At 42.7% G+C, this 24,377-nt stretch overlaps 1 protein-coding gene across 1 annotated transcript in view; it reads left to right on the top strand.

Moving 5' to 3' along the window:
• Positions 1-22,445, top strand: part of PELI2 (pellino E3 ubiquitin protein ligase family member 2) — a 71,711-nt gene extending 49,266 nt beyond the window's left edge. Inside the window, exons 3-6 of the mRNA XM_050975330.1 lie at positions 6,920-7,021; positions 11,914-12,111; positions 12,410-12,598; positions 16,360-22,445. Of these exons, the coding sequence (XP_050831287.1) occupies positions 6,920-7,021; positions 11,914-12,111; positions 12,410-12,598; positions 16,360-16,935 (1,065 nt within the window). The 3' untranslated portion in view covers positions 16,936-22,445. The remainder of the gene's footprint in view (positions 1-6,919; positions 7,022-11,913; positions 12,112-12,409; positions 12,599-16,359) is intronic.
• Positions 22,446-24,377: the final 1,932 nt, after the last annotated feature.

Raw genomic sequence — 24,377 nt, 5'->3', positions numbered from 1 at the left:
AATGAGGAGGGACTCTGGTCTGGTCAGTGGCTGCAAAAATGATGGTTTGGACCCCTAACTTCAATCTGTGCAGTTTCACCAACACCTCCTGTGCATTTTGAAGATGTTTTGAGTACTCCCTTTTGTTTGAGGAGCAGCCTACTCTACATTCTTCTGAAAAGCAGAGTATAGCCAAGTGTCTTATCAGCCCTGACTTAGCTTTGCAGTAGCTTATCTAGGAAAACTAGAAAGTTTCCTATCTAGGAAACTTTTCCCTTTCTGTCTCCTTCCTTGCTGCAGGACCCAACCAGAGAATTAGGGAATGGCATGCTTTGATGCTGCCTCTCTGGAGAGGGTGCTGTGTGTGGTATTGGCTGGTTGTCTAGAACAACACAGATTCAGCAAATGGAGAAAAGGGTTTAACATCTGCCTGTTGAGTTGATAAATGGTGAAGTGCTCCAGTGGCAACACACAACCCCACATGTGCACTTGGAGCAGATGGCTTTGATGTGTGCTCCAGACAAATGTGCTGTCCCTTCTGTCCCCTCCAGCCTCAGCAGGAAAGGGTGCACAGAACAAACCTGGGAGTGCTTCAAAAGCCATAAAAACGTGAAGTGTAAATAAACCACACTGTGCTGACTTTGTTTTTGTGTAGTCACTGACTTTGAGTTTTGGGGGGTGATCTGCATTCAGGAAAGGGAAGTGGGGTGGGTGACCTGCTCTTTTCACGCTTCAGCTCCTTCATTGTGACAGGGATTGCAGACAGTGCCTCACTTAGGTCATTTCAAAGTGACAAAATTTAATTTCTTTGGGGTGGCACATTTCCTTCCCTACAGGGAGTTACTGCCTCTTGGTCTTTTTTTTGGCCATTTCCTAACACTCATTTAGTTGTCAAGAGAATATTGACAGCTGAAGTATTAGAGACAGACAAGGTGTTAACATTGATATTTCAAAAATGACTGCATAGATGTTGCTGCAGTTGCAATGTTTATAAGGAAAGGGAAAATCCTGGAAGAATGGGATTGTATGGAGCTGTGCAGGAAGCAGATGCAGAGTTAAAAGAGCTGGCCAGTGGTTCTGGTTGATTCAGATATTTCAGTCTCTCCTACAGGCACATTAAATAAATTCTTAAGTTTTCCATAATAATGTGTCTTTCTTTGCAGAAGGCTGTAGGAAAATTGCAGTATATATATAATAGCTGTATCAGTAGGCAGAGGTCAGTGTAAATTTATTGAAATGCTGTGTTAGAGAAGCAGCAATTCTGGGCAATTACTGTTAGGTTTGAGACAGAGTAAAATTGCAAACAATCTTTAGCTAATGTTCTATGAATTGCCATTTGTCTTAATTTGCTGGGAAACTTCCCAAGTGGTGGACATACTTTTCTGATGTGGGTAAAATATCAGTGGCTCATGCTCAGGAGCTTTTGTTACGTTTTCTTACTATAACTCAGAGTCTGCTGGCTCTGGCAGCCAGTCTGTCCAAAAATCCAGTGGAAATGGGATGTGTTCTTCACTTTTGAAGGCTTCCTTCCTTGCTGGCTAAAGCTTCCTTTTAAGTTGCAAGATCTTTTGTCTGACATCCCTGAGTGTTTCTTGTGTTCTCTTTTTATAAAAGCAATGGAAGGCTGGCAGCCAAGTCTGAAAGCATTTAACTCCTGAAGGCTCTGCTGTCATTAATTTTAAACACGTCACTGCAGTGTCGGTCAGCTCGACTCCCAACAAAGAAAACTAAAGTGTTCCCATAAATCATTTTATTGTCCTAATCCAACCTAATTAACTAAACTAAAAATCCTATTCTGATGAAGCAGCCCTTCCTGTGAGACATCTGCCTCTTTCTTAATGGATTTTAGCTTTTATTTCTGCTGTAGTGCACAAGAGTTAGTGACCATAATAACGTTAAGTCCTTCTTGCACTCTTTGGGGGGCTCACCTGCCACAAGGGAATTAATTTTAACTTTCCAAATGCAGAGGTTTTTTTTTTTCATTCCTTGGAAACATGGTTTGCAAGCCAGGAGGAAGCAATAAAATCTCTATTTCTAGACGTGGATTAGACTTGTTCCCTGCAAGCTTTGCAAGTAAAGGCTCTGAGAATTTTGGGATCTGCTTTAGTAGTTCATTGACAGGCTACTGACATGGAAGGTTTGACTTAACAGTGTTAAGTTGATGTAATCGTGCCATGAGCTCCTGACCTGTTCTTGAACTCTGGGGCTGGAGGTGACTCAGGGGAATGAGCAGCTCTGTCAGTGTGCAGGGCTTTGCTGTGGCACACCAGGACATGATCCCAGGCAGGGAACATCTGGCTGAGCACAGATATAAATTCAGTGTAGGAGAAAAAGGTGGAAATTCTGACTAAAGAGCTATTTCTGCTCTTGGGGATAATCTGTTGAAGATTTGTTAAGTTCTAGTTTTCTTCCCTCCTTTTTTTCCTGTATCTTGGCTAAAAAAGCAGAGCACTAAGAAACACTGGTTTTAAATATAACCTTTATACATTCTTATTCCCTTTATCAACGAGGTGCCTTTACATGGGGTGAGGCAATTTGATTTTCTCCCTTCTTGAAATGATGATAAAACTGATAGCATCCCCTTTCCAGGGGAGTGAGTGGAGAGCAAAGAATTCAGATAGACTGAGATATTCCAGGGGCTGCCAGAGTTGCAGTGTTGCTGCTGGGAAAGCAGACTCTGTTTGATCTCTATTTGATCTTGGCTCCTCTGAGACCTGAGAGATTTGTAAGTCATAGCCTTTAGCTGCTGCTTTGATTGTGAGGGCAAAGTGCTGGAACGAGGTTTTGTTCTCAAAACGGAGAGAAAGGAGCAAGAATGAAGAAGTGTGTGTAAGGAGGCAGGGAAAAAAACAAGGCCAGGTGTAATTCCAGCCAGCAGGAAGGATATAACTGGAAACTTGAGCTACTAGCAAAGTTGAAAAATGAAAAATAAAAAGTAAAAAGGAACATTTGCTTGGGCCTTGTTGTTGTGAGGTCATGGGCCTTCTCCTTTCAGTCTCTGTTAAAATCAGGCAGTTTTGATCCAAAATCACCAGAACACAAATCTTGAGGTAATGGGGGGAGCTGTGGGGTTTGCCTGGAGCAATAGGGAGGAATCTTCCTGCTCACCTTAAGAGCAGGCTCAGCATCCAGTGAGGCTTGGAGCCTCCATCTGGGAAAATCCCATGGGTGGATGGATTGCTGTGCAAACACGAGCCCTGTCTTGGAGAAGTGCTGGCCAAATCTGTCCCTTCATGCCACGTAGAATATGGCACTCTGGGTTCCCTTCCTGCTTTTCTTTGGCATTTGGACTTTTAAAAATCCCTCAGCCCCACTGTGGACATAGTCACTAGCAGTGGAATTATTCTGGAAAAATCTCTTGCTGCTGTTTATTCCCCCTGTTCCTCCACAGGGTTATTGTCAGTTCATCTTCTCTTTGCTCTCTGTTTCCTCCAAAGGAAATTACTTGAACTCAGCACTTTGAGACAGTTAAATGTAGGAAACCAAGTGTTGTGTAGCAGCTGAATTCACCCAGCCTGTGTTTCCCCAACATTCCTGCTGGACCAGGAGTGGGATTTTCTGTGGCCAGCCTGGAGCCACATGGCTTGGATTGGCTTGGTAGGCTCAGGCTATGGATGTTAGTGAGGTTCTTCCAGCATTTGTATCTGCTGGAAACTAATTCATGGATTTTGGTTTCTTTTGGTTTTTTTTTTTTTTTTTCCTGTTCAATTTATAATTTTCATTAAACTTTTAAGAACCTGAAAAATAGGAACAAACTGCTCCAGTAAAGGAGCCCCAAATGCTGGAAGTGCCTGAAGAAAGATTTCCCTTCCCTCACTACTCAGGTGAAATCACAATCCTGGGATTTAGGGTTGGATTTGATGATCTTAAAAGTGTTTTAAAACTAAAATGATTCTACAATTGCACTCATTCAAAAGCTTAGTGGATTCTAAGAAAAAGCTTTGAAAATACCCAGTGTTGCTCTGGTGGATCTTGGCAGCCTTGGAGTGGAGGATAAGAGGCAGAGGTGAAGTTTAGTGCCAGGTTCTTGTTTTTTCTTGTTCTTTTTCCTGCCTGGAAGGTGGACGTGATATTGTCCAGCCTGAAACTCTGAATTTCTCAGTCAGAGCTTGTGAAGCTGCTGTAATTTGTGTGGGAGTCAGGGCTTTTCTCACCCTGCAGTTGCTACACCAGGGCAATTATGTGACAGCATTGAGGGGTTTTGAGGAGGGAATCCTGCTGACAGGAAAAACAGTCTGAAAATTTGAATGCTAAAAGCAGTAAAAAGGCAAACTCACTATTTTGGTTGCAAAAAACCCAGATTTGTGCAATCATCTCCAGACTCTTTTGGGACTTGTAGTAGTGTGGTTCTATATTTCCTCAAGCAGTTAAAATCCTTCATGATTTTGCCTGTGTCTGCATTCCACTTGCAATAGTGTTTTATTAGGAGTCTTAACTTCCACTGTTTTGTGTAGTTCCTAAAATACTGTTACTTGTCACTTTTTTTTTTTTATTTCTTGACTTGGAGTTGCCAATTGCTTTGAGACCAGCACTTAAAATATCTGTAAAGTGTCTGAATTGGAGTAACTATTGGTGCTGAGCAAGCTGTGAAAGCACACAAGTTGAAACATTTCTCATAACGTTCTTGGCTTTTTCCAAAAATGATTACACAATTCCAGGAAATTAAATGTAGCATTTCTTCACTGAAAAGAACTGGGTATAAATAATGGAAAACAAAGAGGAGGGGGAGTAGATGGGAAAGAAAAGTTGGGAGGGGAAAGGAGCACACAGAGAAAAGAAGATTATGTCCTACCCTGGAATTTCAGAGGACACACTGACCCTGGTCAGGATTATTAATATATCTGAGCCCTGAGCTCTGTAGGCGTAGGGCACGACCTGACTCAGTAATTCAGGAAGTCCTTTTTGTGTGTTTCCCTCTGTGTTTTTTCCATCAGACTTTAAAACTTTAAAACTTTCAACTTGGGTTCTCAGCAGAGCTTCCAAGTGATGCAGGAGCTTATCTGACACGAGGATGAGCTTGGGGCACACGTCCCTGCCTGGGAGTTTTGTCTGGGTGCTGGTGGCTGGAGCTGCAGTCAGGACTGTCACTTTTACAGTCTGTCCTCTGCTCTATTCCAGCTTAAACTGAGATTTGTGGAAATGAGTGAAATCTTGTGTAGGAAAGCTCTTGCTTTCTGATCTTTGAAATGCTGATAGGTGAGAATGAGTATGAGCTGATTATTGATATATTAAGCTTAAATCTTTAGGTGTGAGGATCTCCTGTCGATCAGTTTATTTCTTTTGTATCCTTGGAACACCTGAGACCTGCTTAGGGTTTGAGATCCCTTTCTTAATGGTCAAACAGGCACAGAGGAAAAAGTTTGGAGAGCACAGCTCAGTGTCCTGGCAGGTCACAGAATGTTAGTGGCTTAATCCAAACTGCATTTTGGTGCCATTTGTTCTTGGAACTGTGTGCCACTGTAGTGGTTATTACAAAACACTATAAATAATCAGAATGTGGCTATGACTGATTACCAAGTGTGTTTACATCACTTTTCAGCTGTTACAATGCCTAGACTTTGTCTAGTTTTGTTAAAAGCTTTATTGCAGAAAAGTACTGGGAAAGGGCATCTTGCCTAATCATAGAATGGTTGGGTGGGAAGGGACCTTAAAGATATTCCAGTTCCTCCCCTCTGCCATTGGCAAGGACATTTTCCACTAGAACAGGTGCTAGAACTTCCAGCAAGAGGCACATTGTAAAAGCATTGTGTGGTTGTAAATGCATGAGGTTTGCAAGAAACAATTCTTCCATTACGTGTTTTCAATAATTCTGTGTCAAATACTCTTGCTAACCCTTAGTAGGCTTTTAGTATGCACATAGATGTTTTTAATACCTCCAGCATTCAGAAGGATTTTTAATGATTTGTTCAATAATTGATGGAGCTTTGGCATAATTTAGGCTTTTGTGAGGAATGGCAGGCAGATGAGAAGAATATATTTAGTTGTTTAGTTTAACCATCCCTATCCGTGAATTCTTTAGGTGAAAAGCAGAACAAAGGAAAGGAGCAACTCAGAGAACTTCTTGGAGGAAATTATCCCCTGAACTGGAACCAGGAGAAAGCCTTAATTAACTTATTAATTCATTGTTTAAGTGTCTGCAAAGTGTTTTCTGAGCAGTAACAGTCATTACCTTCCAGAATTGTGTGTGGTTATATGGACCTTTATATTTACATCTATTTCCCTGGTAGCCAGGAGATTCAGTTTCTCAGCTCGTTTCCCTCAGTGTGGGTGAGATAAACAGGAGCTGTCCTCTTCCTGTCTTCTTTTAAATACTGAAACCCTTTTTAATCTTGGATGTTAAATCCATATCTGTAGTCACCAGTCTACTTTGACAGGTAGTAAGAAGTACCCTTTAATGAGGAAAACCACACTGAAAGTCTGGATGTTGTCACCAGTTATATAAAATTGCTGGGCTCTTTCTGATATAACCAGAAATTTACTTAACCTGAAGTCCTGGCTTTTAACTGGAAATCAGTTCTATTGTTCACTCACTTCAAAAATAAACAAGTCAAAGCTCCCTCTGCTCCAGGTCTTTGCTAGGGTACAAGTTGCTGCAAGGGTTAGGAATTGAATATAATTTCAGAGAAAAAAGGTGTTTGGAAAAAAAGGTAATATTTTTTACATACAAAATACCGTATAAAAATGATATTCTCTATGTACAAATGTATATAAAAATGTAAAAAAAGTATTGGGTGCTTCTGAACTAGAAACAAACAACTGCAGCTTGGGGTTTTCCTTTAAAAACAAACAAAAGAAATACTATTGTATGTGCTTACCCAACCTTGTAATAACATGTTACAATACACTGCTTTTCCTGATCACAGCAAAGGTGTTTATGTAGAAAAATGATTTGATTACAATATTTTTGTGTGTAATAGACATATTTTTTTTTTATCTACAGGCAATCAGCTCAAAAGGCCACCACAGCATCTCTTACACATTATCCAGGACCCAGACAGTTGTAGTGGAATATATTCATGACAGAGATACAGACATGTTTCAGGTAAGGCTCTAAAATACTTGGATTGTTTTTTAAAAGTAACATAAGAAACCCCAGTTCTGCCTTATCCTCTGGGTATTCTCTGTGACCTGTGGGATTTGCACAGCCTGACCCAGCTGCATTCATATGGGAGCACTTGGAAATTTTGCATTATTCTGCTCTTTGCAAACCCTCAGCAGCATCTGTTAATATTCTTACTGCCTTACTCCTTTAATTGTACTCTGCCTTTTCTCCAAAGGCAAACAGTACTGGAGAGAAAAGTGCTGTGTTTGGATTCATGAGTGAGCACAGAATGACAGCCAACCCCTCCAGATAATCAGGTAGCTGGAGTAAAAAGGAAGTGGAAGGAGTAGGACATGGGATGGGGAAGGAGGAAAGTAAAAGGAGCTGAGCAGTAGGGGAGACAAACCAGTGATAAATGATATTTATCATTTCAACTCATTGTGGTGAGTTCCTGAGGGGTGTGCAGATCCCTCAGATGGTGTGGGCTGAGTTTCTCTAAGCTCCCATCTACTGTCCAGCACGTGCTCAGTGTCTCTTGTCTGCATTTGTGTTTTTCTGCATCATTTACCAATCTAGTAACCTAAGTGACTTTCCTGTGCCATATTTTTACGTATAATAAGAGAGAGCAGAAATTCTGTGTGTACTTAGACTTCAAACTTGGGGAACCCCAACATGCCAAACAACCTTTTTCATTCTAGACTGGTCAGGTCTGTGTTGTTTCAAGCATCTCACCAGGAATTGTTATCCCTCCTCCTTCAGCCTTTCATATTTAAAAGGGTCAGCAGCTGAGTGCTGTTGACAGAGAGGAAATAACTCTTTGGAGATGTTGTTGCTTCTCTTGACTTCTGTGTTGTGCTCTATATTAAATTTTCCAGTGTGTCTGAAACTATTAGGTCCAAATAGGAATTGATTAAAACCCAGTCTTATTCATTTGCTGCAGAATGAAGGATTGAACAGCCAGGATGAACTGAAATAGGTTTTTCTGTGTTGACTAGTGAAAGAAAAATGAAACCTATCCTTTGGGGTTACTGTGTGATGCTTGTTCAGCTCTTGAGTAGCTACAGCACAATTTTCCCCTGTATATAAATTTTGAAAAGCCATTTTTGAAAGCTGGATTTTTCCTCTTCTTGAGTACAGTAAATAATGAATAAAGAGTTGCAGAACAGCTGCTATTTCTGGGCACACTGTATAGACATCTATTGCACAGTGTCCTAGTGGTGGGTACAGCTTTTTAGGGGGGAATAAGACCCCATTTCAGTCTTGGGGTGTGTGGGGGGTCCTGCTGTGACTTGATCTCAGTGTGACCTCGAGTGCTGTGTCCTGATTCAGGTTTCTGCTCTCTGGCTCTTTCCTGAGGATTGCATTCCATGCATTGGCCTGCAAGAGTGGTCTGCTGGACTGTGGCAATAATTCCCCCCTGAAGCAGTGCCAGAGCAGCTGGAGAGGTTTCCATTATTTATATGAGCCATTAGATTGTAACTGTTCTCATGAATCTGTTGGAGAAAAGTTCCTTGAGGATGTTTAGTGCAGCCCTGTGGTACATGATGACAAAATTCATGTCTGTTGATCCACACAGTAGAGGTTCATTGTTGGTCAGACATCACTTAGACATGCTTGGAGTTTGATGTTCCTTTTTAAATGTGTGTTCTTGGCTTGTGTAGGATGTGGAAGTTGAAAAGGGAAGGATAATTCCTGGACCACAGAATTATCCTGAGCCTTGAGGCCCCACTTTGACTGCAGTTAACATGTATTATCCTGGGCAGATCACTTGGCTTTTTGTTCTTTGTTCCCAGTCTGCTTCTTGAGCTGTTGCTCTGCTGTGTTGTTTGTAGTTTTGGTTTTTGGGTTTTTAAATGTAACTATATTATGACATCTATGTGCAAATGCTGCTGTGCACCTTTGTCTCAGTGACATCCAGGTCAGATTTCTTCATTTAATTACAAAAACAATGTCCAAATGTTTTCTTCTAGCATCTCCCAGGCTCTATATGCTCCAGCATCCTTGTGCTGCTATAAATGAAGATTTTCCTGAGAGTTTAACCATTCTGTTGATGATGTATTAAGTGAAGTTGAACCTGTTCCTCCATGGTTTGATGGGGTGAAAATGGGTTGATTATATCTGCTCATGCCACTACAAAACCCAAAATGTGTAGCTCCTACCTTAAATAACCACAAGTTTATACAAGAAGTAGGTACATTCAATACAAAGCATTGATTTTTTTCTGAAAAATGACCCTTCAGAAGATGCAGAATCCAATTCTCACTCTCACCAGAGTGAAATTCTGTTGAAGCCCAAGAACCTGCAGCTGTTAAATTCTGTGCTGGCAGTTTGCCTTGTCAGGAGCAGGGTTTTACTGACAGCAGCAGAGGCACTGCCTGCCTCTGACACAGCTTTAACAATCACCTGCAGAGGACACAACTCCTGCTGCCTCTGCAGCACCTGGCACATTTATGGGTTCTTATTGGAAGTAACTTGGGGAAATCAGATGACACAGTTAACAAGAAGGGTCCCAAAGTACAGCCTGAAGTTGCCAGAAAGAAGAAAGTCTGCTATGCTGTGGTGGAAAATGGGAGAAAATTGAGTAATGAAGTGTGTAAAGAGCAGCTCTGAATAATGGAGTGGGTCTGCAGTGACTGTGGTCTGGCTGCAAACAGCAGATGAGGGGGGATGTTGATGGCATCAAGTTTTTCATTTATTCCTTAGCATTTGCTTTTCAGGTGATCTCAAACCCAAATTCATGATTTAATACAGAGCTTGGGAAAATTGCTAGATTTTGAAGGCCACTTTTTCAAATAAATTCAAAAGCTGAAAAGTAGCACAATACATGAGACTGATCCTCTAGAAGGCTTTCTCAAGTGGAAAAGGGAAGAAAACCAAATATTGAAAAGATTTGATTTTGCATAGACATACTTGTGACACAAATGAGATAAGTACTGAAGTGTTTATATAAAATACTACACATCATTCTAGAGATTTAAAAAAGCACACAGATGCATTGTTTATAGATCTTAATGGTTCTAGCTAAAGAAATTGGAATTTCATGGTGAATGATTAGTGTGATGTAAGGCTGGGAGCATACACTTGTGTGCTTTGTCATCCTTTAAAGAAAAATGAGGCAGATTTTTCTCTAATTGCATCTAAAAGCTTTGAGAGAATGATCTATTTCAGAGACTGCAAGAGGCAGAAACTTGTTATGAACAAATTAATTTCATATTTGTTATTGATTATCCTTTAAGAGACTCCACATACAGATGGAGAATAGTCCAAAGTTATTCATGAGGTTCCTGCTGCTGCTCAGTTCTGACTCTTAACAGGAATTGCTTTGGATGGGAAATAAAAGCCTGGTAGAAATAATACTGTAAAAGGAAGAAGAATATTGCTTTATAAGATTTAGCTTCAAGTTGTCAAGTTATATAAATCAGGAATATCCCATATTAAATAGTTTCTAAACTCTCTCTCCTGGGTATTCTAGTAGACACTTTCTGTGAGAAATTGAAATGTAGACTTTTGATTAGGCCTTGTTGAGTATTTCCTGTGTAGGGAGCTGATCCCATTTTCTGCCTGTGCTGAGCCCTGTGATGTGGAGACAGTAACTGGATGTGTCACTGGAGACAGGAATTCTGACATCTGTTAGACTGCAAGCCTGCAAACAGAGCTTGAAGGAGAAGCACAGCAGAGTTCCCTGCACTATTCCTATCAATCCAGTTGTCACAGGGCTTAGGTGTGGATAATATTCATTTCCTTGACTCTTGAGCAATGTTTCTTTACAGCAGGTTTAGTTTGCAGACATGTTTGTTAATGGTAGAACCATACATGGCTCCCCACTCCCCATCAAGATCTGAGCAGAATGGAGCTTCTTGGGGGACAGGGAGATCATGTTTAGTGAGGAGGTTATTTAATATCAGTGTAGATTCCTGATAACTGAAGGTAGTTTCATGTGAAGAGTATTCCTAATTCTGTTTGATCACAAGGTGTCTGTAAAATTAATATTCTGTTCCACTTCTTGTTCCTCAGCTCCACCTTCCCAGTTAAGCTCAAAGTTGGTGTAACATTAATTAGTAGAAATATTGATAAAGCCTCACTGTCTGTCTGGCAGACAGATACTTCCATCCATGTAGTCATGAAGTTTTCTGTCCCAAATGTTTCCAGATTTAGAATTAAAATTTTTAGCTGACAAGACAGAAAAATCTTGATGCCTACTACTGAGTCTACTGAGTCTTCCTGTCTACACACTGCTGGGTGTGTTTCATTTCTGCTCAACTCAAGAAAGTTTTTAAATCCTGTTAGTCACACATGTGCATGATTAAGAATAAATTTCAACATAGGGTGAGTTTTGCCTGACAACTCTTCTTTTCTAGGACTACAGATCCTGAAAACATGAAGGTGGGTAGCTCTTTGTTATGACATATCAAAATAACCAAGTTCTGGGTCTAAAAAAAGTCCTTTATTTTCTTGGCAAATGTATTTGGAACTGGAAAATGTGAATAAAAGTTGTCAATCCAGGATAGTGCTTTCCTAACTGACAGAATGTAGTGGTAAGTAATTTGCTGTGGTTGGATGAGGAAATAGCAAGGTGATAATACATTTTTTGGTGACAGTACTCTTATGAAACAGATAGTTGTGTTGATCTGTTTCAAGCAAACCTGAACATCACTTGTGGTAAGTGAAAATTTGTCATTCCATGTCTGTGATGTATTTCAGCCTAGGACAAATGTGGAAATACAAGTTAGTCTCTGGCTGGATCTTAACATCCAAAAATTCAGTAGACAGAAGTTTGCTGATGTCATCAGTATTAACCTGGCAAAACTGTGTTCTCAATGCTTCATATTTCTGTGGGTATTTCTATTTATACCATTATCTTAATTTCTATTTATTTTTTTTTTTTTTTGCAGGTTGGGAGGTCTACAGAAAGCCCCATAGACTTTGTAGTAACAGACACTATTTCAGGAAATCAGAACAGTGATGAAACCCAGATTACCCAGAGCACCATCTCCCGATTTGCCTGCAGGATTGTTTGTGACAGGAACCCCCCATACACAGCAAGGATCTTTGCAGCTGGCTTTGACTCGTCTAAAAATATATTTCTTGGTGTAAGTACTTCTAATAACGATGTTACAAGCAAGCTCTTGTTTATATTCTGTTACTTTCAAGCCCCCAAATCTCCTTGTACTTGTTGATAACTTGTACTGTCATTAGACTTTTATTACTCCACTGCACCAGCTGCAGTGTTAAGTAGAAACTGCAGTTTTATGTGCCTGAGTTATCACCAGCAGAGACTTGTGCTCATAATTGTCTTTAACAATGAAGCTGCACTTCAGGAACTGGTAGAGGATTTTCTTTAGGTTGGTTTGATGTATTTCTGATAGTCACTGTCACTGTCACATGTAGGAGAAAGCAGCCAAGTGGAAAAACCCTGATGGCCACATGGATGGATTGACAACCAACGGGGTGCTGGTGATGCACCCCAAGGGAGGCTTCACAGAGGAGTCCAAGCCTGGGGTGTGGAGGGAGATCTCTGTCTGTGGGGATGTCTACACGCTTCGGGAGACCAGGTCTGCTCAGCACAGGGGCAAACTGGTGAGTGGGGAGCTGGTTTGGGTCTTTTTTAATTTTTATTTTTGTTGAGGTTGGGATTGAAGGTACTTGAGATGATAGTTCACGTTCAGACTCATTAAACACTCAGGTGTTTATTATTTTTTATCAATGTCACAGTCTTACAGCAGTGTGTTCTGTAGTTTTTCATTAACAAGGCACAAAAATGGTTAACTGTCTCTTGCTATAAGGTCTTACTATCTAATTAAGAAATTATACCTAAATTATTTTCATTTTTAACTTGATAACTAATCTCTCAAAGTCCCCACTCTGGACTTTTCTGTCCAACTACAAAATACCACCCAAACCCACGGAGAAGAAAGAAGGTAAGGAAGAGCAACCTGCTTCTGCCCTAAAACTTCTATCTTGCTTCCTATTTATTATTATATTCTAAAACTCCAAACTCTGAGTTTTCCACCCAGTGATATTACACACTTCTAACCAACTACATACCCATAATCTCAGTGCTATCAATCAATTTTGGAAGCCTGTTCCACAGCTTCAGGTCAAATGTGGTGTTCTCCAGGAAGTCAGGGTCTGTTTGTACAGAAAGTCTAAAATTTCCAATGTCCAGAACTCCAACAGGAAGTGACTGAAATTAATGGAGGGGTGCTGTGGATGTGACAGTCTGGTCAGAGAGGCAGAAAGCTAGATCAGCTTTCCCATGAATCAGTCTTGGAAGTTTCAGGGAGCTGCAGAGAAAGGATGATAATCAAAAGCAAACAATCCAAAGGTGGTGTTTTGTGACAAGCTGTTTTCCTATAAGGTTGTTTACAAATGGGTGTCTTCATAATTAGCCAATAGTGATGGTGTTCTGATTAAAGGACCAGTCAGGTCCAGCTGTAGAGACCCAGAGTATAAAAAGGAATGAGTTCCTAATAAAATTATTGGCCTTCTGAAAATGCATGGAGTGTGTCACTCTTTATCAGTGTCACTTCTGACTCAACAGTGACAGGGTATTTGTTTTCCTGGCTTTGAATGCAGGCAGGTACAGGGTGGCTGTGGCACTGCAAGTGTGTAAATCTGTGTGTTACAGCAGATTTTGCACTGAGTGTGTGGGAGAACACTCAGAGCTTTCTGCTAATGCCACTTTTCCAACAGAAATAGCAGAGTGTAAAAGCAAAATAAATTCTGCTCTGGAATCCCTATCTCTGGAATGTTCTCCTGGGACATGGGGATGTCTGGAAGTTGCTGCATGGGGAGCTTTCCTTTGCAGTACTGTCAGAAGAGTCCACTTTTGTGCAAAAGCAGTTTAGGTAAGGCAGCTTCTGTTTGATTTACCTGCCACTGGGAAGATGAGAGAAGCCCTGGAAGTGTATTTCTGTTTTCTCCTGTGAGGCAGGATGAGCTTTGCCAGAAGTGAGAGATTTCAGCTGCCAGGGACCTGTGACACATAAAACCAGGAGTGAAGTTCAGTGAACTGACTTTGCAACTCTGCCATTGGCTTTGCAGAAAACTGACTACAGAAAGAGTTAGGGGAATAGAGCTGGGCTGCTCTGCTTTCAGCAGACACCCTTCAGGACATAAATTGCTTTGTCACACTGATGGTGGCAGGCAGACATTGCCTGGGGACCTGGACAGATGATGTGGCAATTGCAGCCTTGTACGTGGTTAGCAAAATACCTTTTTAGTGCTGCTGAAGAGAGGCACAGCAAAACAAATGAATCCCCCTCCCTGCATCCAAAAGGAGTTGAATTCTCATCTAAATAAAATTGCATGGCACACTGGTATTGATGTGATCAGTATTCCTTGATTGGGTTCATAAAACCAAATGCAGGCTGTATAATGAATTGAACACGTTGCATATGAGGGAGCTTTTTGTTTTACTGTTTGTGAAGGAATTATCTGAAAAGAGCATCAGATCAAGGCTTCTCTCATCTCTACTTGAACCACTACATTTTTCTGCTGGGATTACTTGGCACTGCTGACCTCTCATCTGTAGTCTGTATTGTACCACTGAGGTGTTTTGTGCAAGGATGATCCATAGTTAATCTGTGAATTTAAACTGGATTAAAATGTAAATGCTAAATTGGTTGTCATTCATAGTATTCTTAGGCAGATGTGATGATTTCATGTGACCTACTTCATGGATTTGTTTGTATTTGGCTGTTTGTTCTGCTTTAGTGGTATTTTCTGCATACTTTCTGTGCATAAAGCCTGGAAGTAGGTGTTTTTCTCTTTAATTTTATAAAGAGCCTTTTTAATATATATTCATCATTAATGAACTGATAGCAAAAGCATGGATTGCTTATATGTTTGTGACATTAAAATAAAGAATATTTCAGTCAAGTACAATGTGTGTTTGGCATAATCCCTTGAAAATGTTGTAAGTACCTGCTTTTAATCAGAGAGAAGCCTTCAGGCAGTGCATGCTGGGGCTGTGTTTGCTTGGAATACCTCATTAAATAAGAGGGCTAATGAGTGGGGTGGGTAATTGTTCATAAACTGAGCCTGTGTGACTTCACATTTGTCACCTGAGAAATTCAACTGGTAGTTCTGTCTGCTGCAGTGCTAAGCCATGCAGGTACCTGTGCTGCTGCTGAGACCCACTCTGGCAGCTCATGCTTCTGCAAAATGCTTGACCCTTGCCACAACCCCTGAAAAAATGGCTTCTGAGAGGCAGGACAGCTGGCCTGTCCTGGGTGGCAGTTTTTAGTCCAGTATTTTTTTTTAGTGTGTGAGCAGCTTCTGTCAGTGTTATGTAGGCAAAGAATTCCAGGAGAGAATCTGCTAATGCAGCCCTCAGGGAATGGCACGTCTTTTCTTCAGTCTATCAGGACTTACTGAAATATGACAAAGGCACAGAGAATCAATATTGGAGGAAAAAAATGCGTGCTCAGGGGCCCAAGGACTGTATAATAATTTATATTGCAGCTGCAAATGCAAATCCCCTGTACAAGCACAGAATAAGAGAGCAGTGCTCGTTATAATCCTAGATGTAGGTTAGGAGGTGAGGTGGATTCAGGACAACAGTAAGACAAAATTAAGCAGGTTAATGCTGAGAAAAGTTATGTGGTGTCTGTGTGGTCTATGTGAGGTCCCCAGGATGAGGGAAGAGATGAGAATCTGACTTCATCTTCTGAGAAGGCTGATTTATTATTTGATGATATTATATTAAAAGAATGCCATACTAAAACTAAACTAAAGAAATAGAGAAAGGATACATCAGAAGGCTGATTTATTATTTGATGATATTATATTGTATTAAAAGAATGCTATACTAAAACTAAACTAAAGAAATAGAGAAAGGATACATCAGAAGGCTGATTTATTATTTGATGATATTGTATTAAAAGAATGCTATACTAAAACTAAACTAAAGAAATAGAGAAAAGATACATCAGAAGGCTGATTTATTATTTGATGATATTATATTGTATTTAAAGAATGCCATACTAAAACTAAACTAAAGAAATAAAGGATACATCAGAAGGCTTAACAAGAATGAATAATAAAAACCTGTGACTCCTCAGAGCCTTGACACATCTGTACCGCGATTGGTCATTAAATTAAAAAAATTCACATGAGACCCATCAAACAATCTCCAACCACATTCCAAAGCAGCAAAACACAAGGAAAAGCAATCAGATAATTGCTTACATTTCTCTTGGAGACTTCTCAGCTTTCCAGGAGAAGAAACCATGGCCAAGGGATTTTTTTTCAAAAAATATCACGGTGACGAAGGGATTTTTCAAAAAATATCTCGGTGACAGTGTCTGTAAAAGCTCTTTGTGTCCTGCCACCAGGTAGAAAACGAGACCAACGTCCTGCAGGACGGCTCCCTGATCGACCTGTGCGGGGCCACCCTGCTGTGGCGGACGGCGGACGGGCTCCTGCACTCGCCGACGCAGAAACACATCGAGGCGCTGCGGCAGGAGATCAACGCCGCCCGGCCCCAGTGCCCCGTGGGCTTCAACACCTTGGCCTTCCCCAGCATGACCCGCAAGGACGTGGTGAAGAAGGACGTGGAGGAGAAGCAGCCCTGGGCCTACCTCAGCTGCGGCCACGTGCACGGCTACCACAACTGGGGCCACCGCAGCGACACGGAGGTGAACGAGCGCGAGTGCCCCATGTGCAGAACCGTTGGCCGCTACGTGCCTCTGTGGCTGGGCTGCGAGGCCGGCTTCTACGTGGACGCCGGGCCCCCCACGCACGCCTTCACCCCCTGTGGACACGTGTGCTCCGAGAAAACTGCCAAATACTGGGCTCAGATCCCTCTGCCTCACGGCACTCACGCCTTCCACGCCGCCTGCCCCTTCTGCGCCACGCAGCTCACCGGCGACAACTGCGTCAAGCTCATCTTTCAGGGCCCCATCGACTGAGGAACCGCAAGGAAACGACCACAATAAAAGTTTTTTTGAACGGTTTACTGTGAAGATTTTTTGCCACTAATTCTAGATTTTACCTTTTTTTATAATGTTGTTAATACAGGGGGAGGTAGGGTGGGGATGGGGGAAGCGATGAGGAGATGGAGGGACCGTGGTGGGATTGGGATACATTGATACCTGGAACTCGACAGATATCAGTGGTGGTGCATGCTCGAAAGCAGCATATTCTTGGAGTCTTCTTGGTCAAATTGTAGTATATTTGTAATCTTTTTATTAGTACCCCGGATCAGAAAAAGGTGTCTTAAAATGATTTTTTTAAGCTAAGATTTTTTAATGGAAAGGTTTTTTCTTCTAAACTTTGACAAGCCTTTAAAACCTATTTTTCAAATCTAGAAGGAACATACAGAATGTATCTGTCTTTAATTTGCAATATAATTTAACTTGAATAGTTTCTCAAGGAGCAAATACAGAATGTGTGGACAACCATAGGTGAATGTTCACTAGAGATAATTGGATATGTAAGAGAAAAATTAGCTGCCTAAAGTGTAGAGGATAAAAGCTATTAAAATATCTATTATGGTATAACACAGCTGGCCAAAAAGGCATCAAAGATTACTTGAAACTGAGGAAATCCTGTTTGCATTGATTTCCTTTCAGTCTAGTAGATATCCACTGGCTATTAGGTATGGGAGATGGCTCATTATTTTCTGCTTTGGTTTTTTTTTTTTCCCATTTAACCTGCATCTGGTGAAACCACTTTGCTCTTTTCCATACTTAGCTCTGGGGTTTAAGCTGATGTTCTCTGTGTGTGTGGTCTGGCCTTTGTATTTCTGCTTTGCTTGCCCTCAGTGCTCCTTCCCCAGGACCTTTGGGTGAGTGGAGGCCACAGATTCCCAAAATGGTTTGGGTTGGAAGGGACCTTAAAGCTCATCAGTCCCACTCCCTGCCATGGCAGGGACATCTTCCACTGTCCCAGAGTGCTCCAAGCCCTGTCCAGCTTGGCCTTGGACACTTCCAGGGATCCATGGGCAGCCACAGCTTCTCTGGGCACCCTGATGGAGCCAGAGGTGTGTCCAGGCCTTGCTGCAGTGATGAAGGGTGGTGCCACAGCAGGAGGTTCAGGTACAGCTGGTACAGAATTTATTTCCATAAACCTGAATTCAGGGGAGCACTTAGTCTGTCTTTAAATCTGAGCCCATGGTTGGGACTGTTGAGATTCTCAAGAGCTTCAGTGCATTGTGGTTATTTGCTGTTATGTTTTGAAATAAAGAAAAAAAGCAATTTAAAATAAATAATTTTTTTAAGCTCACTTTAAGGCATTTTCACTAGAAGGGAGAGCATCATTTCCAGTTCAGCTGAGCATTTTTGTTCACTTTTCAACTTGCTGCCATCTGTCACCTTTTCTTTTGCAGATTGAGTTGTGTTTGTATCTCTTTTTTCCCCCAAATGTTTGCAAATCAAACAACATTCAAATGTAATCAAATATATGCACTGGGGTGGTACATCTGAAGTGGATCACTTGAAATTCGTGACTTTTTAAGAGAGCTGATAAATGTTTACTATGGAAATAATTAAATCAGAATTTCATATGAGGTGTACCCTGCCCACTGCTAGGCTCATTTCATGCAGAATGATAACTCTCTGATTTGTGGGTTTTTTTTTTTTCCTTTATGCTTTCTGTACTCTTGGTATCTGAGGTATCAATCTATCCAGGTTTTAAAAAAATAATTTGGGAGAAATCTATAACGTCTCTAGATGAAATTGATCATTCAAGCTCAGTTCTGTTTAATCAACTATAGCTTTTTGCTATATTTGTGCCCTTTGTATAAATATATAATTTATATGATTTTAATATATTCTGTATATATATATACTTGAATTGGCCTGTTCATATTTTGGTTGTAAAATTGTTTTATAGTTAACCTTATAAACATTTTACATGTCCCTTGACAATGGGGATAGATTTTGTCTGCTGCTGTTTTTAGTATAATTTTGCTGTATACGTGTTCAGCATTTTAATAATTTGAAAATAGCTTTACTTTTTTTTATGCTTTTGCTGTTAAAAAAAATACAACTCTGCAGCATTTTTTTTTCTCTAAAAGCCCCAAACTCTGTACAGTTTTTGTCCCACTCAGTGATTGGAAACAGGATAAACCTTGTTAACCTACAACTATATGCTTCTTCCTAGTGCCTTTTCAAAGAGATCCTCTTGTGATTCCATATTCCAAGTCCTTTCTCCCAGTCTTGTGGCTCATCTCCACGGAGAGCAGCAGCCCAGCCAGGTGGGGGAGAAACCCAGCCCCAGAGGTGCCTCTTCCTCACCCCTGAGCCCCCCTGCAGGTTCCTCAGGTGCCACAGTCATTCCTGGTTAGCAGATACCTCATTTGGGAGAGGCAGCCTCACTCCTCCCTCCCTCCCTCCCTGCTGGACTCACACCCAGGAGATGCTCCTGGCTGCGTCCAGGCCCTGCTGCTCCCTCCCTGTGCAGCATTCCCTGAGGCTGAGCTCAGCAGGGTCTGCACATGGGCTTGTCTCCTCTGAGCCCCCACAGACTGGAAACACCCAGGCACCACCTCCCTCCCTCCCTCCCTCCCTCCCCCAGCTGCTTCACCCCTTCCCTTCACCGTGCAGTTGAATTGCTGCTTCAGGGCTTCATCTCCCTTCTGCTCCCTGTGGAAGGTGAATGTGAGGTGTTGGAAGAATCCTCTCTGGAAACACAGCACACCATCAGGCTTGCTTTGTTTGCCTTGTGTGAAGCAGTACACTGGATGATGGTTTGTATCCAAGGGAAGTGGCTCTTTGAAATTGTTTAAACAAGATTTTTTTTTTTTTCCTTTTGCTGTTGGCAGTTCTGTATAACACAAGGAAAACTTTGAGAATCCCAGAATGGGCAAGGCTGGAAGCGACCACAGGGACTCATCTGGTCCCACCTCCCTGCTCAAGAAGGGCCATCCTGCAGCACAGGGCATGGAATTGTGTCCAGAGGGTTCTGGAATATCCCCAGTGAGGGAGACTCCAAACCCTCTCTGGTCTCTGCTCAGGGCTCAGTCACTGCACAGGGAAGTTCTTCCTCGTGTTCAGGTGGAACTTGTGGGCATCAGTTCCTGCTTGTTCCTCCTGTCCACAGAGCAGGGCCTGCTCCATCCTCTTGGCACTCCCTTTGGATATTTATACACATTGATGAGGTCCCCTCTGTTGTCTCTTCTTGGGGCTGAGCATTCCCAGCTCCTTCAGCCTTTCCTCCTGAGAGAGGCTCCACTCCCTTCACCCTCGTGGGAGGATTTGCCTCTGCTGTTCCTCCTCCAGCATCTCCGTGTCCCCCCTGTCCTGAGGAGCCCAGAACTGGGCACAGCCCTCTGGGTGTGCCTCAGCAGGGCTGAGCAGAGGGACAGGATTCTTCCCTGGGCAGCAATTTCCCAAGGTTTGTGTGGAATTCAGGGACCTTGCTGTTCAAATCCAGGGTCAGTCCTGCAGAGTTGGATTTGCTGGGGAGGCAGAAAAGTTTGTGACATGATTTTCCTCAAACCCTGCTCTGATGGAATGATGGAGCATTCAGCTCTTAGCCCTCACCTTCCCCAGCTCCATAAACACCTCCTCTGCTCTGGTACCTCTCTAGTAAAAGGAGTTTGTGGATAGATAAAATTCGAGTCAGTGTACTTGAGAAGCACCCTCAGGTTTATTCAGTATTTCAGTGTTATGATGTTCCCTGCATCCCATTCCCAATGCTGGCAGTGTATTCCATAAGGATTTTTTTATCTCCTCTTACTGTTGATTCTATCTGAATGCCTCAAAAGCAGCTTTGACTGCATAACTTAGAACTAAAAGTATTTTTCTAGTCTGATTTTTTTTAAAAAGATGATATTTGTCAAATCCATGCACACTGGAGCTGGAACCCTTCCCTTTTCCCTGGCAGCTTTCTGGGAGAGTGATGAAGTCTAAATAAAATGAGTGGTGAACACTGTTCTTACTGGGAGTTGCTGTCCAGTTGTACAGGAGAGTTCACATGAGACTGTGTTTTACTCAGTAATTTTTGTTCAAATTTTGTGCATCAAGCTACAGCCATAGCACTGTACAGGTCAAGTAATTAAAGAGGAATCTTTTTTTTCCATTGTGAGGGTGGGAATGGGGATCAGAAGAGAAGAAAGCCATGGTTGAGCTGGTTCCAGTAGGGACAGAAGCAAAGGAACTGCTTGGAAATCTGACTGCAGCTGTTCCTGCTTTCAGACCTCATCCATGCCCTGCAAAGGATTCTCCTGAGTTTGTTAGGAAGTTCTGGGATGCTCTGTGACCTTCCAGTGGACACTCCTTGGTGTTTTAGTGGCAGTTCCTGGAATTTGGCTTCAGAGCCTGAGAGAGGAGCCAGAGCTGCTGAGTGTGTCATAGTGAGAAACTGCAATAACAGAACTTAATTATGGTTTAGTGCTTAATTACATTTTAGGGCTGTGGTCATTCTCTGTTTAGTGCTCTTGCAGTAGCTGGTGGATTCCTCACCATTTTTCATTCTTCTGGGAGTGGAAGGAAACTTCTCCAAGAGCATCATGTGTCTGTTCCTCCATCCCAGTCTTGACACTTTCCTGTGGTTAGAGAACCATTGGTAGGGATGTGGCTGTGGTGAGGACTGACAGGCATTTAAATCCATTTTTAGCCTGGTAGGAAAACTGACCTGACTCTTCCTCCTCATTTCCTCAGTTTTCACCCTCCTGTGAGTCCTTGGCTCTTCATTTTCTATTTCTCCACACAGTTGCAGGTACACAAATAAATACAGCTTGGAAGGAAAACAAGGAAAACACAAGTCAGGTGGTTTTGCAGTGTCTTTTGACAGATTATTCTCATTACTCTGGGTTTTCTAAGCACTGGTCCCAAGTCTGCACACTCAGTGTTGTGAGGTGAAAGGACAAATGTAGAAGGTAAGGCTGGTTTTGGGGGGTGGGGGGAGGAGAGGGGATAGTGTCTAGGATGGAGTCACAGTGGCTCTGCTGTCCCACTGAGTGCAGTGGAGTGACCCTGGGCAGGCAGTAGAGACAGACCTTCACTGTCTGTGCTGCTCAGTGTTCATTTATTGGCAGCAGAACAAAAATTGGAGCTGCTTGGACACCCAAACACCAGAAACAAACCCCAGTGTCTGTCCAGATTCCCTCACTGGGGGCATATTTATGTTTTCCTGGTGGGCAAGCCAGTCTCCAAGTCACCTGGAGTCCCTCCTGCTGCTGTCCTGGGGATTAGGGATGGGAGTGGCTCTTGGATCCACCATGGAGAGCCCTTGGAAGGCAGCACAGCTGTAGGAAAAGCCTCTCCCCCAGCGAGCCCTGTGTGATGGAGGGTGATGTTTACCTTCAAAGCAGTGTGAGCAGCTGTTCAACTTCTGGGTATATTTGTAAAATTGGTCTTTTTATACACCGTGTGAAATGGACTGGAATAATTTCTTTTGCTGTTGTACCTGTGGAAGTACAAGCCATTTTACAGGAAAAAAAAATTATAAAACAAATTAAAATATTATCTCAGTATTGTCACTGACTCCTTCAGTTTATTTTCCCTGCTGGTTGGTTGTCAGAGCTTGACTTTGATTTGCAAAAAACCATATAAACAACTTCAAAAATAAATGCTTTCTTTTACTCTTTTATCCCCTTTCTACTCAGCAAACAAAACCTGAAGCCTTTGATTGAGGATTGTTCAATATTGGAGGTAGTGGAGCGTGTTCAGGTGTGAGTGCCCTGGAATTTCAGTTAATTCCCTTCCCTGATTTTTAAATTGAACTGTTTGTTTTCAGTGCCAGCTGCCTCCTTGCAGTGTTGACATAATTGCTAAATAAAAGCAATTTCCAGGAATAATATGCTTTGTGACTCTTAAAATTAATTTCCATAATGGGAATTCAGTGGTTTGTTTTCCATCTGTGTATTCTGCATCCCCTTTTTGCAGGTGGTCCCTGTGAGTACAGAAGCTTCATTTTTTTTTAAAGGAGCTAAAATGAATTGTCAGCTTTTTTGGGCTTGGAAAAATAAGTGTTGGTGTGAGCACAAGGAAGGGAAATAAGGATATCTGCAGTGTTTTCTAGATGTGGTCAGCTGCCAGCTGGCTCTTGTGCTTCCATGGAAGTCAAGAGTGCTGAATCCTTTCCAGGGCAGTGCTCTGGGTGAGTTTGGGATATTTGGGTGTAACTGTGCTCCCCTCCCAGCAGAGCAGTGAACCCTTTCCTGTGGGATTGCTCTGTGCAGCTTCACCCCAGGACACTGGAGATGCACTCCTGAGGGCAGGGGTGTGCTCCTGGGGCATTCCTGGGCAGGAATTCTGGGCTGGGAGAGAGGCAGTGCCCAGGGGAGCAGACAGGCAGGGCCCTGCTGCTTCAAAGCAGTTGAAGGCTGGGGGTTGGAGATGATCTTTGAGGTCCTCTGCAACCCAAACCACCCCAGGGTTCCAAGGCAGCCTTGGGGCAGTTCTGATGAGAGCCTGGGTGAGGGAGAAGTTTCTGCTGCTCCTCAGGGGAGGGGAAAAGCCTCAAGGCAGGAGCAAAGGCTGAGAGGGAGGAACAAGGAGAGTTCAGAGCTGAGCTGCTGCTGCTGCTGCAGCCCCAGCCTGGGGAGGGGGCTGAGGGAATCACTCATCTCATGGGCAGGGACACCTTCCACCATCCCAGGCTGCTCCAAGCCCCATCCAACCTGGCCTTGGACACTCCAGGGATCCAGGAGCAGCCACAGCTTCTCTGGGCACCCTGTGCCAGGGCCTCCCACCCTCCCAGCCAGGAATTCCCAATTCCAATCTCCCATCCATCCCTGCCCTCTGGCACTGGGAGCCATTCCCTGGGTCCTGTCCCTCCATCCCTTGTCTCCAGTCCCTCTCCAGCTCTCCTGGAGCCCCTTCAGGCCCTGCCAGGGGCTCTGAGCTCTCCCTGGAGCCTTCTCCTCTCCAGGTGAGCTCCCCCAGCTCTCCAGCCTGGCTCCAGAGCAGCAGAAGTGTCCCAGCTCCCCTAAAGCAACCTCAGCACCCTCAGCACTGACCTGAGCTTGTTGTGCAGTTTGTGTGGATTTTGTATCAGTTCTGTCACAGGTTTGTTTTTTATTGAAACCTTCAGCTTTCAGCCTATTCTCCATTCAATTTATGCAAGACAACAGGACCACACATCATCCTAATGATCCCATTCCCTGGCTGCTTTTCTCTCCTCATCCCTCCAGCTCCCTGATTAAAGATGTTGTGGTCTCTTTTTTCACTCCTCTCTGAAGGGAGCATCGATTCCTGTCTGTGTTACCTGGCTGTAAAATCTCACTGCTCACTCACTGCAGCTTGTGCTGCTGGGAAATCATCTTTGACAGAGCTTTCCAGGGCATCTGTGGCTCCTGCTTTTCTTTGCCTTTCAAGGCATGGATGCATATTTTTAGGAAGAAACTTAAGAAATCTCTTTCATGTAAAACTGAGGCAGACAGAAGTTTGACAGAGGAGTCTGA

Source organism: Serinus canaria, chromosome 5 (assembly GCF_022539315.1).
Source record: "Serinus canaria isolate serCan28SL12 chromosome 5, serCan2020, whole genome shotgun sequence".
In the NCBI taxonomy this organism is placed as follows: domain Eukaryota; kingdom Metazoa; phylum Chordata; class Aves; order Passeriformes; family Fringillidae; genus Serinus; species Serinus canaria.
The sequence above is the reverse complement of the archived record's forward strand: the minus strand, read 5'-3'. Positions and strand labels throughout refer to the sequence as shown.